A 15,177-nucleotide genomic window follows, 5' to 3' on the forward strand; every position below is an offset into this window, starting at 1 on the left:
AACAAACCGAAGACTGAATCAACTTTTATTTTATCCAGTTATTGTCAACATTACATCACCCCAGAGTACCGCAAAACAATCACAAACAGTTTGTTACAGTATTTAAAAATATTCTTTTTTTAATCGATGCGAGCTGTAGATTTGTGTCACATTTGTACCCCTTTAAACCTCTCTATTAGCAAGTTAAATCTTTAACAAATAAGAGGAATTTTCTCATTAAAATGCAGGTAAAGATCAAGAAAAAAAACTAAAATATTTCTTCCAAAGAGGAAGCATTTTTCTTCTTTCCTTTGCTGATTACTGTGGTCAGGAAACTGAGCAAGTGTTTTTTTCTTTCCTTTAAAATGTGCAGCATTTTTCACACGTTAAAACTTTGTGCTTCTCTAGACGAACACGCCGTAAACACCCGGAACAAGGGGAAAAGAAAAAAAAACGCTACATTCAGTTACCTCGAACACAAGGACATTAAACTCCGAGTCCGACACGTCATCCTGGAAACACCGAGTCTAAAGTTACTTCGACAACAGAGATCTAGGTGGGGAGACTACAGCTCGAGAAACATTTAACACTTTACTGAAATGAGCCCCATGAAATGAACCGGATGAGTTTTCTGATGTGTGCGTTTAAAAACAAACACTTAACACAGGAACACGACTTCAGCGCCATCCTGGTGCTTTCAAACATTTGAAATAAATGCACAGATTCAAACGGGTGATGCTTTGCTGGAAATGTTGTGGCTTTAGGTTCATCTTCGTCCCCCTCGTCCCTGATTTATAAACATTTAGTGAGAATCCAGACTCGCTGATGTGTCGGTACAGTTTTATACACCAGCACAGGTTGAGGGGGGGAGAATACAAAAAAAAACCCAGAGAAAGTTCAAACCACCTGCTGTGTCCAAACACAGCTGAGTCATCTGGGAGACAAAAAGGAGAACGTTACCACATCCAGAGCGGGTCTGAACTCTGATAGTGAGAGCTTGTGTAACTAAAAGCTTTTTATTTTTAACCGGTAACACAAAGCAGGAGGCTGAAACGCACCGAGCCGAAATGTTGAGTAAAGTTCACACACCAGCCTGAGTTCACGAAGACACTGATCCTTCTGTTCTGTATGAGTTCATGAGATGCAGTCAGAGGTTTACGCCCCCCATCCCCCTCCCATCATCGCCATGAGTGTCATTAGTTTTAGGGCTTTTAATGATTCGTCCAAAAGATTATACAACATAAAACCACAAGTTTGACTCTACTCTGAGTTTCCTCTAACACACACAGGCTCAGAGACATACATACTTTCAGGAATTAGTGTTGAAGGATCTATAATGTTTTAACTTATGCGATTAAGGCCTTTCAACTTCTCTTTAGTGATCAAGATCGACTGCAGCTGGTAGTTTCCCCTTTGACAGCATAAAAAGTATTTGTTGGACAGTAATCATCGGACTGATCGATACTCACCCGTCACCCTCTGATGAAACAAAACAAAACAAAACAAAACAATCAAGGCTGAAGCCTTGGCTAACATGGCTAACATTTAGCTTCTGAATTTTTTTAAAGCCTTTTGGCGCCTTTAGTTGGCCTTTTATTGAAACATTTTAACTCTTAGTTTAGTTCAGACTATCTTAGCTTGTATCATTCTGATCCTAGTTTAGTTCTTATTATCAGTTTATCATATCTTAGTTTGGTTTTCCTCAGTTTATCTTTAGTATGACTCGTTTTAGATAAGTTTAATTTAGCCGTTTATATCCTAGTTTGCTATCATTGTGTGTTTTCATGATGACTCTGTATTTTTGTGTTTTCGTGATGTAAAGCACTTTGAGCTGCCTTGTTGCTGAAAAGTGCTATATAAATAAATTTCACTTGACTTGGAATGGCCTTCTTAAAAACCTGGATGTTGTGGAAAAATAAGACTTGCTGATGAATCTTTGGAGAGCAGCAGACTTGTGGTGCATAGAACATGTCTGTTTACAGTTTGGTGTTGGGTCATGCTGCCTCTAAGTCAGCGGTGTCCAGTCCTGGTCCTGTGGGCCTCTATCCTGCAAGTTTTACGTGTTTCTCTGCTCTGACACCTGATTTGAATCAATGACTGACCAACAGGCTTCTACAGAACCTGAAGACCCGCTGAAGAGCAGAGAAACATCTAAAACCTGCAGAATGGAGGCCCCCCAGGACCAGGACTGCACACCACTGGTCTCATATCTTGGATTTTCTGCTCGACATGCTTATTGCAAAATTGTAATGCTTAAAAGGCAGGCCTTTTCCAGGAAACCAACCAACTAAGTGGTCAATTATCCAGCCAGGACTACGCCAGGGGCTTGCTGCTGGATGCAAAAACCCGTGTGGTCGAGGTGCACCTGGGTATGAGACGTTCGAGCAAATATTAATGACGATATATGTAAATATTTGTACTTATTATAGGTGTGAGCGTGTGTGGATTAGAGAAACCCCACAATACATTTAAACCCGTCCAATATTTTTCAATCTGTACAATCTGGAAAGAAATAAGTCAAATAAAACATTAAAAGCCCCAAAATGAACCCCAGCTATACCGATGAGTAGAAAAACTGTCTGTCGCTGCATGTGTACGAAAGTTTTTAAGACCTCAGAAACAATACGATTTAACTTCCGCTTTAGTTTAAAATGCATTGTTTTGTGCAGCCTTCTTCTCGCTTGTTGAATTTGCTGAAATGTTAAGACCAGTCAGCCTCCACAAACAAAAAAAGCGACGCCTTTTTAACTGACCCGCGACGCCCGTGCGAAGGGCGATTTGTCCGCGCCGTGCCTGGCAGGCGGAATAAATAGGATGCTGAGCGCCGACCGTTAAAGAGTAGCACCATGTTGGCCCTTCACATTCTGCAGGGCAGGTCCCTTGAGAGCTGAGTTTTGGACACGTGATCAGATTAATGTCAGTCGTTTGGCTAAAATAAATGAACTCTGTTATCAGAACTTCGAAATAAAACTCAACACGTGAGTCGAGGTTTGGCAGACGCACGTGGTGCTGCGTCACACCGATGGCACGGTTAGTTAGTTAGTTAGGTGTGACAAAATTAAATTAAATAAAAGAAAGAAGAAGGTTCATTTCACTTAAGCCAGAATACAGCTGTGGGGAGAAAATCTCTCGCCGTTTCGTGGTGAAAGCAAGCATTTGTCCCTGATTTTGACTGCGCTGACCGAGTCCTCGGATGTGTATCTGAGCGGTGGAAACGTGACGAAACGAACTTAACTTTGGCACACCGAATGAGGAGGAGCAGGCGGGGAAGGCGGAGGGGGGGCCGAGCCTGCGATGGCAGCGGCGGCGGCGTTATGGCGGCGGCCCTCATAGCCCCTTGTTGAAGTAGACCCTCTCCACGCCCGGGTGGCTGGCTCGGATTTTCTCCCGCAGCTCCGGCTCCAAGCGGCTGACCGACATGGAGCTGGCGGGGAGAGAGAGCGAAGAGGGCGGAGAGGGTTAACGGGCGTGTGGCCGCCGTCTCCAGATCGGGTTCGGAGGCAGGTTTTTTGTTTTCACTCACCTCTTCTGAGGGAACAGCGCGCAGCACAGAGGCGTGGCGAACACCAGGCTAAAGGAAAAGAAAAGTAAAAAAAAAGATGGTTGAAAGTTACAGACTTCATCTCGTCGCCCTAAAGGCTCAGAGAGAGAGATCAGGCAGAAATTTGAGAGGATTTGCTGATGAGGGCTCATCGGCTGGGCCCCCGTCTCTGACCACTCACCAGAATCCCACCAGGCCGACCTGAATAGGTGCACTCATCCATGGGAAGCGCTGAAAGGGAACGGCAGAAAAATGAACGAGGCGCACAAAGACCGCGGCGAACCACCGCACCCGGGCCGCTTTTCACTCCTCCGACGTGTGATTTCTAAAAAAAAGGGGCCAAATGCTTCCCACGGCGGCAGTTTCAAACTCAGCATTATTTACTTGGCGTCTTAAAAAAAACAAAAAAAACAACGCAGCGGCCATCGAACAAGAACCACGTACCTTCAGGAAAGCCTTCTTCTCCAGGTGATTCATTAAAAACGGGGGGATAGCTGGGAAAACACCAATGTGGTGTTACTTTACGTAAAAACATTTGTGTTAAAATGTTTGTTTGTTTTAAATCGGAGCTTTCCGTACCCATCCCTGGAGAGGCCATGAGGATCCTGGACACCACGACCTGAGAGATGGCCTGCTGAGCAGCCTTCGTAGACTCCCCTAACCTGTTGTCGTTTTCATCCGTTATAGGAATGCCATGTTGGAGCTCCCTGAGGACGGGAAGGAGAAGGGGGGGTTAAATAGAACGGAACGAGAAAATGGGGAAAAAAAGGTGCAAAATGTTTGCAAAAATGCTGTAAAAACGGTATCAACGAAAACCTGGAAGATACGATGTAGAGCAGAAAAACAGGTGGGATATTTCAGACAAACATCCAGTGATCAGTTCGTTGGATGGAAATGATCCAAGATTACACATCTGTGAGCAGCAGTTTATCTAATCCTCCAGGATTAAATTCAATATTCCAAGATCTTTGACGTGGTAGTAGCTGAAAGTCATCTCCAACATGCACCTTGAGCTAACTCGTCTTGTGATACTGAGTGAGATCGTGCATTAACGTACTTCACAAGGTTACAAGGACACAAAGGCAGCGGGTGGTATGCATTTCTTCTGCATTTCTTCAAGGAATGAGTACTACTGCGTGTCGTTACCTTTGTCTCATCAGAGGGATGTTGATACAGTTGGCAGCAGCTACAGCAGCAAACGGGACGAAGCGTCCGATCAGAGGGGAGACGTGCTGCGACAGGAGGGAGGAAAAACACTCGGTGAGCTCGGTGGCACGATGACTCGACAAGAGCAGCTTTTTACGCCAGCCGAGTTTGACGCGGCGCGATCCCCGAGAGCGACAAGGTGAACGGATTAAAATGGAGGCGCGGTAGATGGGGGTTAGGCGGACTGATACCTTTGTTAGTGCGTTTAGTCCTAGAGCGGTGGCGACTGCCCCCGTAGTGGCAGACACATAAGCTGTGCCAAGCTGACTGCAAAGAAGAAGAGTGGCGTTAGACAGGAAGTGCCGAATTACCGGGCTATTAGTGTCAGAGCCACGACCCCCCGGCATCGGCGCCTTACTTGACTGTGATGGGAGCGTCGCCGCTCCTGTTGGTGTAGTTGACTATTGCGTTGAAGGACTGATTGATCCACTGCCAGAACAGGACGGCGGGGGTCGTCCTGGAAAGATCAACGGGGAGGCGTGAACAAGAACGAGCCCGCACCCCCGGGAATCTTTGGCCGCAGCGTTCCATGGAGCTTACTTATAAAAGGTCATCATGCAGCCGGTGATGGTCATGTTCATGGGAACCTGCGCCGACATGCGGCCGATCAGGACCATCTTCTCCCCGGTGTCCGGGTGGAAGGCCGAGTCGAACACATACTTGGCTCTCCACAGCTCGTCCTCCGTCAGCCCCGGGGAGACGACTCCTTTTCTGCGGGACGGGAAAACATGGAGTGATTTCAGCACCTGAGCGGAGGTCAGGGGTGAGATGGGGATTTTGGGGGGGGGGGGGTGATGTACCTGTAGTCGGTGATGATTCTGTGGGCGTGGGCGAGCTGCTCATTGGTCAGGAGGACGTTCCTGGGATCCGTGACGGTGAAGAAGTGTTTGGCTCGCCCCACGAAGGTGCTCTGGTCCCACCGCGGCTCCTTGATGTTGATGGAGGTTGATAGCTCTGCTGCCATCTTTGTCTGGGGAGGGAAAGCGTTAAAACTGACGGGAGCGTTCGCTCCACATTCTTTGAACGACACAAGTCAGAGGAGGGGAGGGTGTGTGTGTGTGTGTGAGACAATGCTCTTCTCTCTGCTGCCACGCTGCTAATTCAGCATAACGTTGCCATGGCGATGGCCTGCCATGGTACAGAGGTTGTCGAGCACTGAATTAAAGCCCCGCTGCGGGTTGCGCGGCACACGCACACACACACACACACTCAAACTGTGCCTGAAAGGAGGGAAGTGCTGAACGCCTCTGCTAGTATCCGCCTTGGATAAATGAATCAATCAGTGCCGAAGGTGCACCGTGTGGCGCGCTTTGCCCTTCCCCGTCTTCGTGCACGCAACTCAGTCTGATCAAGTTTTCCCACCCCCCCCATTTTCCCTCAGATCACTGGGAGTGACGGCGAGGACAGCGCAGAGGAGCAGCAAGTCCACACATGACGCTCAGCTGCGAGGATCTCAAAGATGGCTGCAGGACTGCAAACTGTCTCCCGCTGAATAATAACTGAAGACACGCCGCCTCTTTGGATTAAACTTAAAAACTCAACGGGGCTCTCGCCAGACAGGCAACAAAATATTCAATTAAAGGCCTAGTGCTCATAACAGGAATGCATATCGCCCGCCAGCGGTAATAAGAGGGAACAGAGTTACAGCTGCTTGGGCCAAAACTTGTACATGACTTTACATGCATGATCCATTAGCGTTTAAAGCGTGTGTGGAGGATGACTCTCAGCTACTACCACATCAGGTTTTAGCTCAATATCGATAAAAGTGACAGGATTATTGCCATTTTTTGTGTTGGCTTAACTGTGGCGGCCAACTTGAATTGGGGTGAGTCCAAAAGTCAATCAGTTGCAGACGTACAAGCAGCGAGCAGCGTCTGAGAGTTTCATTAAAATCTGTCCAGCTGTTCATGAGATATTTTGCTAACAGACAGAAAGGAGCGGACTCCGACTAGTTCTGGGCGAAATTTTAAACCAAGATCTCACTTGATTTGTTAGCAATCAGCATACTTGCTGGGAGTCAGTCTCAGCTACTACCACACCACATCCTAACACAATATTTGTGAAACTGACTGAACTGGAGACACTTTTTCGTTTTCTACAATCCGGGCTCTGTGGCGGCCATCTTGAATTGGGGTGACTCCTAAAGTTAATGATTCGTAGAAGGGGCATCTAATGATTACTTCCTGAAGATTTCATCAAAATCCGACCTCTGGTTCATGAGATATTTTGCTAACAGACACATGATCGCCTTCAAGGCAATCGGCATTCAAGGCTGCAGATCCCTTCCTCTTGTCAAAGTCCTTATTATCATTAGGGTCAATGTGATCCTGAGCAATAAATGAATGAATGAATGAGACATGAGAGGGTTGAACTTTGGACAGACTCGGCCTTTGATCCGCTGCTTTTTGCCCTCACTCTCAGCCAATCAGGAGCAGCCTGCGTGGCTACACATTAACCTGCAATTTACGACAAAACTCCGTATAATAAATAACAAAAAACAGCATTTAGGCTCTAAAACCCGAGCAGCGTGGTAGGAACTGACCGAGCCGCTAACAGAATCAAGCTGACTCGTGTCAGCCTGGATAAACGCTGCTTTTCGCCTTTTTTTTTTTCTTGCTGCTGCTGCTCTGATTTCACGTTCAACCCGGCGTGAACCAGACGAATCTGGACCCTCCGCTCGCCGTTTATGGTTTCAACATCTGGAGAAGAAAATAAAGAAAGAAAGCTTCTGCATCCGGAGGGAGGAGAAGAAGAAAGAAAATCGTTCCAGCTGTCTACATTGAGCCACGGCCGCCTGTCTGCCCGGTATATTCCTGTTCCAGCTGTGCGCGCGCTGCTGATTCAACTAGTATCAGCAGGAGCCGAACCGAACCGTGCGACCCGCCGAGACACGGCGGTTCCGCTCTGCGAGGTCCAGACAACAAAAAACAAAAACAAAACAAAAAACAACCGAGCAACCAGGTTACTTACTGCGCCGAGAGTCCGACAGCGGTGTCCCCAGCCAGCTAATTGTCCCTGCACCCAGCGTCAGCTCGCGCACAAAGTGCCCCGAGCCACATCCTCCCCTAACAGGAAGCTGCCCATAAAAATAAAAGCCCCGCTCATTTTCTTACTACAAAAACGCTTCGATATTCAAACACACAAGCAGCCTGAAAATACACATCTGTGTCGTACTGTTTTATAAAGCAGCAAGACCTAGAAAAAACTCTAATTTGACAAACAAATGTTCAACTCGTTTGTTTCTTTTTAAACCATGCTTTTATTTTGAGAGGTGAGTTGGGCGCTACATCCGTCGGTGCTGCTAACAAACAGTAAATCATTAATGACTCAAAACTTAAAAGAATTTTCATACATGCAGTTTTTGTGTAAAAAAACAAGAAGCACAGGCAAAACTAACATTAAAAAAAGGGTAATTAGACGTTAAAACAAAACCTTGTTTGGTTTATAAAATTATAAAACATATATAAAGAGAAAAAAACCTTATAGCACACTTATGGTGTAAATTTCTATGGCAAAAATCAAATTGCATGTTTGTTTTTTTTAAAGAAAAATAAAAAAAATAAAAATAACAACCGACTAATATAAATAAAATCCAGTTTTCAGCACAAGGCTGATCGTCATTTTACAGATTATTTCATCAGATTTGATGAGTCGATATTTGTCTCCATCTAGCGGTGGCTGTGGAGAACTACAGGAGAAAAATGCTGTCAGGAATCATGACAAAAGCAACTTTAGCGTTTATTTTGGACAACAGCAGAGGCTGCAAAACATTGTTTGATTTCATATATTAAAAGACATTTATAACAATATAACAGGCACGTAAATAATTTACATTGCCTCTTCTAAGAGTCAAAATAGGAAACTACTTGGGACTAAAGCAGCGTGAAAAGAACGTCTTCTGTCAGTGCCATGTGATCAAAACGAGGTACAAAAGTAGAGACAAAACTTACTCACAGCTGACGTTTAACCTTATCACATTACTGTCATAAAATAAACCTTTTCTTAATAAATTAAAAAAAAAAAATCACAATACGGGTATTACTACTTTGGATCTGAGGCCATGCCATTTCAAAGACGCACATAATAGTTTATAATCCAAAACACTCTGGTCATCATTAACGCTTTTAAACAAATACCACTGAAAAAAAAACCTGGAGATTAATTAGTTTGTATTATCTTGACACGTCAGCAGATATCATAACCAGCATTGTTTAGTGTTGCAATCATTCCTAGCGGTTTAAACGTGCAGATAGCTAAAAAAAAAAATTGGGGCGACGGTGGTGGTTGGATAGATATAAAAGTCTGTATTTTATTCTGAATATGGCAGCCACGTTGTGCACGACCGATTGCTTCCCCTCTCTATAGCCTTTTTGCGCAGCTTGCTTCCATTCTCACCGGCAGTCCTTACAGGAAGTAGTCTGGCGTGCGCCGCGTCACGTGGGGCTCTCCTCTGCGTGGCGCGGGGTCAAACTGTAGGCTGAAACGAAACGAAAGCAGCGGCAGGAGTTCTCGTTAGGATTATTTCCCCACCCTGCAAAAAAGAAGAAAGTAATCCAAAACCTCGAGATCACAGCTACTTTTAAACATTACGTACAAGGAGTATTTCAGCGTGTCATCCAGCTCCATGATTGCTGCTTGGTTCCCACAACGGTAACAATAATTCGGAGCGCTGAAGATGGTCACCACGTTGCGGTCGTGGCACCAGTTGTAACCCTGGATCGAGGAGACACCGCATGTTACCGACTGCAAACCGTGTCAGGACAGCTGCTGAGATTCCATAAATTCTTTGATTCACAAGCTGAGGGAAACCCCTGAATGGTCGTTTCAGTGGAAAACCAAAGTCGGAGTACCTCCATCACCAGCTGGTGGGCTCTTGAGACCAAAGTCAGGCCGTTGGCGTGGTTGAAAGTCTCGGAAATGTCCTGGCCGAACGTGTAACCGGCTCCGCGCGGCGAGATTCCCCAGCCGCCGCGGTCATCTGGGTCCGACCATAGCAAGTCGCACATTGGACCCTGAGGAAACAGCAGCACTGCTTTATCATTTGTGGAAAAATGGAAGATTTGACTTGACGACGGATCAAAGCATTTAACCTAAACATTTTCTAAGATCTAGCTGCTGGTTAACGTAGAGTACCTCGTGTGGAACCTCCTGCAGACGATCCAGCGCTCTGATGTGCTCCAGCGTGTCGATGGAAGGGGACAGTCCTCCGTGGAGACAGAAAATCTTAAGAGAAGGTTCGGAAGGGGATGAGGAATGACAGAATGCCCAAACCCTGAGCTTGCACGGAAACGTGCGTTAGGCGACCCTACCTGGTTGTCTACGAGCGCGGTGAGGGGCAGGTAGTCGAAAAGGTCTGTGAAGTACTTCCAAACGTTGGCGTTGGCGTACTTTCTCAGGCACTCGTCGTAGAAGCCGTACACCTGTGTGATCTGCCTGCTCTCGTGGTTCCCTCTGAGGATGGTGATCCGTTCAGGGAACCTTACCTGTCAGAAAAACAAACACATTTACGAACACCTGATGATCCCGCTTTACAGTAGACCACGTTAAAGCCGCAGCTGTTCGTTTCCACCTTAAGAGAAACCAGGAGCGAGACGGTCTCCACGGAGTAGTAGCCTCGGTCCACGTAGTCCCCCATGAAGAGGTAGTTGGTGTCTGGGGACTTCCCTCCTATCTTGAACAGCTCCATCAGGTCGTGGAACTGGCCGTGGACGTCCCCGCAGACGGTCACCGGGCATCTCACCTCCTGGACGTTGGACTCCTTTGTCAGGATCTCCTTGGCCTAGAACAGAGAGGGGAGAGACAGGAAGCTGCAGGTGAGCAGGTCCCTGGCGCAGTGTGTGTGTGTGTGTGTGTGGGAGCCCCTCAAACCCGTCCTGATTCAGGGGGAAACAGTTGGCAGTCAGTGCAGCAGGTTATTTTAGGCTCTCCTCCATCTTATCTCGTAAAACGCATTGTAGTCCAATGACGTTTCTGCCAAAGCAGCAACAACAACAAAAAAGGGCTCACACGCAACAACTAGTCATCCCGCACCAACGCGCCGTAGCTCCCGCAGCCCGCAGGGTTCAGGTGGCGCGCGCGCGGCTAACGTCCAGCTAGCATCCAGCTCCATCTTACCTTTTCGCAGAGCAGCTTGACCTGGTTCTCCGTCAGCTGTTTGCACTCGTTCAGCTGTTCGATCCACCCGTCCAGCTCCTTGGTGAAAGACTTGTCGTCCATGTCTGGTTTGCGGTCAGCTGTCGAGCCGACCAGGACCAGTTTCCTTTTTTTTTTTTTATCCCCCAGGAAACCGTTACGTTTTGGGCTACGTTAGTACGTGCTTACTAACATTAGCAGGTGATGGTGTGTGTGTGTGTGTGTGTGGGTGTGGGTGGGTGGGTGTGAGTGTGTGTGTGGTCCACGGGAATAAAATAAACCACCTGACCCCGCTGCGTCCCCCTCAGATGGATGTCGATACAAAAACGCTTCTGCTAACTAAAAAATGTGATTTTTAATCTGTGCCGACGGTTGTCTGTTATCCGACGGACCTCAAACGTGCCGCAGCCGAATATGATGAACGCATTTTCTTTAACGGTATGGCAGGCTGTTTGGTCATTTAATCACGCTCCTGTATCTGTGCAACGCATGTTGATGTGGATTTAGTTATTAATTACATGTTAACATGTGTAAGAGCACAATTGAACAATAAATACATAATAAAATATGTCTTATTAAATAAATTAACAACTGGAACAAAAAAATTGTAGACAAATCTCTAGCTATAAAATGTAGCATAAATTTATGGAGGGGGGGGGGTTGTTTTCCTGTATTAATTCTTTATTTAATTTTCGTGAAATTATTTAATACAATATTTTTATGGTCACTTTTTAATCAACAATAGATTTGTTTTCTTGTCTATTATTTCCCTATTTTCATTTTTTCTTCCTATTGTCTCCTCCATGTCCATTTATTTCCAGTTCCATGTTTGAGTCCTGTCCCAGTTGGACAAATTAAGACCGATTTTAGGCACTAAAAACTAGATGTCGTAGGGCTGCCAGTGAGGTAAAGACTAACATTTGGATAAAAATAAGTTTACTAAGTTTGTACAGAAAGATACACCTCTTCAAAATATTTAATTTGGTTGTATATTTGCTTATAAAAATACATTTTACAAGATCATTAATCATGTCCTTTAAAACTTTACGGTTATAAAATGGGCTTTTAAGAGTTTCTGTTCCTGTGTCTGGACGCAACGCTGTTCGCGCGAAAAACTACATTACCCACAATACAACGGCTTCCTTTGAAGAACGCATGCGCAGTCGCTTGTTCTACTCTGGACAGCTGTAGGAGAAAATGGCTGCGTTCATGCTAGGACAGCAGGTAAAGCATTCAAATATTCCCCGTTTTGTAAGTGATTTTATTGAAGTTCCAGTCGATAAAGTCCAAGCATAAAAACATGTGTTAATTATTTAAATTGTTCGTGTGGCCAAAAGGTGACGCTGAATGTTTAGAAAACGTACACGAGGTGTTGCACTTGAATGACTGCTAACACGTTAGCATCCAGCTAACTGCCTTTAACGTGAAAGCGGCGCAAAGAGCGTCAACAGTTCATTAGCTCAGGTTTGGCTTTCTTGTTGTGTTAAAATGGTTTCTTAACATAATTTTTTTTCTTTAGGCTCGCCAGTTCAGCACGTCTGTGGTCAGACCTGTAGCTAAACTGATAAAGGTAAATAACCTGCATTTAATCCTCACCTGATTGTTAATTTTATTTGATTTAACTTTGTTTTTTTCCCCCTCTAGCCTCCTATCCAGGTATATGGAGTGGAGGGTCGCTATGCCACTGCTCTGTTCTCAGCTGCCAGCAAGCAGAACAAACTGGACCAAGTGGAGCAGGAGCTGGGAAAAGTTTCTGTAAGTCTAAAAAACAGCACACTTGTTCTTTATTCTTAGGTGATATAAAGGCTGTTGTAACAGGTTTGTTAGTATCAGTGACTCAGCTGCCATATTGGGTCCAACCACTAAATTTGTGACTTTCCTACCTATAATAATAATCAAATTTTCTTGGCTAGAATAATGAGAATCTACATTAATCATAAAAAGGAAAAGTAACCATTATTATTGGCATTATTTGAAAGTTCTTTAAATGCCTTTTCAATCGTAATCATTTGGTTTAACACAAAACTTTATTGTACTAATACACTTTAGGATGGCTGTAAGAATATGAAAAGTACCATTTGTGCTCTTTTTAAAACGGTCTGATCATGGACCAACCTTTTCTAATTTACACTGCTTCAGCCCTGATCTAACTTTCCTTCAGAGTACAAAATAAATTGGTGTGCCATCTTGTTTTATCAGACCCTGATCAAGGACCCCAAGGTGTCCAGTGTTTTAATGAATCCTCATGTGAAGCGCAACATCAAGCAGAAGGCTTTACGCGATGCTCTTACAAAGGCCAAGGTTTCACCCATCACTGACAACCTCATCAGTAAGTGAGCCCTGATAATGGTGCTATGCTTCATTCTATTATTGATTTATGAGTGTACCACAGTAATGTGTGTATTTTTATTTAGTGTTTGTGTAGTGTTAATACTGGGGCTGCCTCAAATTAAAATTTAAACCTATCGACTGGTGAAGTTTTCTTCTTTTATGTTAACAATTGGGTTTGCTTTCCAGATTTTTTTTTTTAAATTGGCATCCAAATATCTCTGTTTATTTATAATACAAAATATTCAGCAACACTTTAAAAAGCCTTAATGATAGAATAATACAACCGTTCTTCTAAATGTTATCGGCTGGTATTTTGGCCAGTGACTCTGAATGACTATTGCAGCCTGGTTATAAATGTCTAAACTAAATGGAAACAGAAGCTGTGGACTAAAGATTGTGTGATTAATTAGAGAATATGCTTTGCTGTTCCTCCATGAGGTGTTTTTTTTACTACCCAAACTTCACAGTGCTGGATGACAGTGAATTGTGTAACATCTGACTAGAATATCAAAATATAACATCGAGTCAGGATAAGGCAGGATACAAAAGTGATGTAAATATTGTACCTACCCTAAAAGCTTCATGCCTTAATCCCTATTTTATGCTGGTCAGCATAGAGAAGCTATATCCTGTAATTGAGTATATAGCATGTAGTTTAAATGTATAATTACTTTGATTTCTCAGTGATAGAACATCTTTAGTATTAATGTTTCCACTTAAAACATTCTGTAGTTAATGCAGAGATGTGATGTAGATCCTGAGTAATGTTTTTTTAGCCCTTTGTATGCTATATATATATATATATATTATACATTATCAATAAACGCAGGTTTTGAACATATTTCATTTTTGTTTATAGGTGTTTTGGCTGAAAATGGTCGTCTTCCTCTAACTGGTGATGTTATTGGTGCTTTTGGCAAAATGATGAGTGCACATCGTGGAGAGGTCATCTGCTCGGTCACTACTGCTCAGGTATGCTTGTAGTTGTTTGATAAGTTAGATATCTTCTTAGACTTTAAAATAACATCATTTTTTATTTGAAATAGATAAATTGTAGGGTTTTCACAGTCAGTAAAGTTACATTTATTCTGTGATCTGATCCATTTCAGCCTTTGGATGAAGCGAATCTCGCTGAGCTGAAGGTAGCTCTGAAAGGCTTTCTTCAGAAGGGTGAAACTATCAAGCTGGAGTCAAAAGTATGGTTCCACTGCATGATCCCATAAATGAACAAATAACTGTTCAGCCATCTGCATTTACTTTTCATGTTTGACAAGAAATCAGAACCAGTCTGGTGCCAGTTTGCAGATTCATCGTCAATATTTTTGACTCCTCTAATTCCAACTCGTTTCCTCCTTACAGTCAGATCCTTCAATCCTGGGAGGCATGATTGTCAGCATCGGAGACAGATATGTGGACATGTCCACCAAAACAAAGATCCAGAAGCTGACCAAGCTCATCAGGGACACTTAAGTCCTGTGGACTTCAATTTGGAAATGCGACCATCAGGGGAGATGATGAATGGATATTCCTACTTGTCCTAGCACTGCGGTTACTCCGTAAATCCAGTGTTTTGTGCTTAAGTTCTTATAGATGTTAATAAAAACTACAAAAATGGGAAATAATCTTTGCCTTTTGTTGATTTGCATTCACCAATTTTCAACAGTGAAGGGAAAAAGAAAACATTTATCCATTTATTTGCAAATATACATAAGTGCTTAATTATATCTATGTATATTTACCCACATACTCTCGTGTTATATGTATAATGATCTAATGTTTACATACATATACACATACTCGCACTCCTACACCATCTAATCAATATCCATCTCTGATAATTGTGATTTAAATTGTCATACCAATACATGTATGCCTACAGAGCATGTACATCTGTGTCATAAACACAGCCACCCAACAAATGAATGTTTAACAACACAGACATCCCCGCACATAAGTCCAAGTAATTAATTTTATTTTTTTCTGTTCAT

General features: G+C 43.9%; 3 protein-coding genes across 3 annotated transcripts; 1 reads left to right on the plus strand and 2 right to left on the minus strand.

Moving 5' to 3' along the window:
- Window positions 1-11: 11 nt before the first annotated feature.
- Window positions 12-7,800, minus strand: sfxn1 (sideroflexin 1). Its single transcript, XM_017424215.3, has 11 exons — window positions 7,697-7,800; window positions 5,527-5,696; window positions 5,267-5,437; window positions 5,085-5,183; window positions 4,918-4,993; window positions 4,667-4,752; window positions 4,100-4,227; window positions 3,965-4,014; window positions 3,702-3,751; window positions 3,503-3,550; window positions 12-3,403 (listed from the first exon to the last, which is right to left on the minus strand). Exons 2-11 carry the CDS (start codon window positions 5,688-5,690, stop codon window positions 3,307-3,309), a joined length of 969 nt encoding a protein of 322 aa, XP_017279704.1. The 5' UTR covers window positions 5,691-5,696; window positions 7,697-7,800; the 3' UTR covers window positions 12-3,306.
- A 1,141-nt stretch (window positions 7,801-8,941) lies between these two features.
- Window positions 8,942-11,349, minus strand: LOC108240607 (serine/threonine-protein phosphatase 2A catalytic subunit beta isoform). The gene is made up of 7 exons (XM_017424194.3): window positions 10,841-11,349; window positions 10,296-10,505; window positions 10,036-10,209; window positions 9,860-9,949; window positions 9,577-9,738; window positions 9,321-9,439; window positions 8,942-9,203 (listed from the first exon to the last, which is right to left on the minus strand). Exons 1-7 carry the CDS (start codon window positions 10,940-10,942, stop codon window positions 9,131-9,133), a joined length of 930 nt encoding a protein of 309 aa, XP_017279683.1. The 5' UTR covers window positions 10,943-11,349; the 3' UTR covers window positions 8,942-9,130.
- A 626-nt stretch (window positions 11,350-11,975) lies between these two features.
- Window positions 11,976-14,811, plus strand: atp5po (ATP synthase peripheral stalk subunit OSCP). The gene is made up of 7 exons (XM_017424195.2): window positions 11,976-12,082; window positions 12,378-12,428; window positions 12,503-12,613; window positions 13,058-13,187; window positions 14,049-14,161; window positions 14,299-14,385; window positions 14,549-14,811. Exons 1-7 carry the CDS (start codon window positions 12,056-12,058, stop codon window positions 14,657-14,659), a joined length of 630 nt encoding a protein of 209 aa, XP_017279684.1. The 5' UTR covers window positions 11,976-12,055; the 3' UTR covers window positions 14,660-14,811.
- Window positions 14,812-15,177: the final 366 nt, after the last annotated feature.

The sequence above is a fragment of the Kryptolebias marmoratus genome, linkage group LG9 (genome assembly GCF_001649575.2).
Source record: "Kryptolebias marmoratus isolate JLee-2015 linkage group LG9, ASM164957v2, whole genome shotgun sequence".
NCBI lineage: Eukaryota > Metazoa > Chordata > Actinopteri > Cyprinodontiformes > Rivulidae > Kryptolebias > Kryptolebias marmoratus.

Bases quoted from the DNA above. Each gene is read 5' to 3' on its own strand.
- sfxn1 (XM_017424215.3), bottom strand. From the start codon at position 5,690: ATGGCAGCAGAGCTATCAACCTCCATCAACATCAAGGAGCCGCGGTGG. The intron at 4,753-4,917 runs GTATCAGTCCGC...CTCCTGTCGCAG, and splicing joins GACTAAACGCACTAACAAAG to CACGTCTCCCCTCTGATCGG. The intron at 3,551-3,701 runs GTGAGTGGTCAG...CTTTTCCTTTAG, and splicing joins GTCGGCCTGGTGGGATTCTG to CCTGGTGTTCGCCACGCCTC.
- LOC108240607 (XM_017424194.3), bottom strand. From the start codon at position 10,942: ATGGACGACAAGTCTTTCACCAAGGAGCTGGACGGGTGGATCGAACAG. The intron at 9,950-10,035 runs GTAGGGTCGCCT...CCTTCTCTTAAG, and splicing joins CCGCGCTCGTAGACAACCAG to ATTTTCTGTCTCCACGGAGG. The intron at 9,739-9,859 runs GTACTCTACGTT...CTGTTTCCTCAG, and splicing joins TGCAGGAGGTTCCACACGAG to GGTCCAATGTGCGACTTGCT.
- atp5po (XM_017424195.2), top strand. From the start codon at position 12,056: ATGGCTGCGTTCATGCTAGGACAGCAG. The intron at 12,614-13,057 runs GTAAGTCTAAAA...TTGTTTTATCAG, and splicing joins AGGAGCTGGGAAAAGTTTCT to ACCCTGATCAAGGACCCCAA. The intron at 14,162-14,298 runs GTATGCTTGTAG...GATCCATTTCAG, and splicing joins GCTCGGTCACTACTGCTCAG to CCTTTGGATGAAGCGAATCT.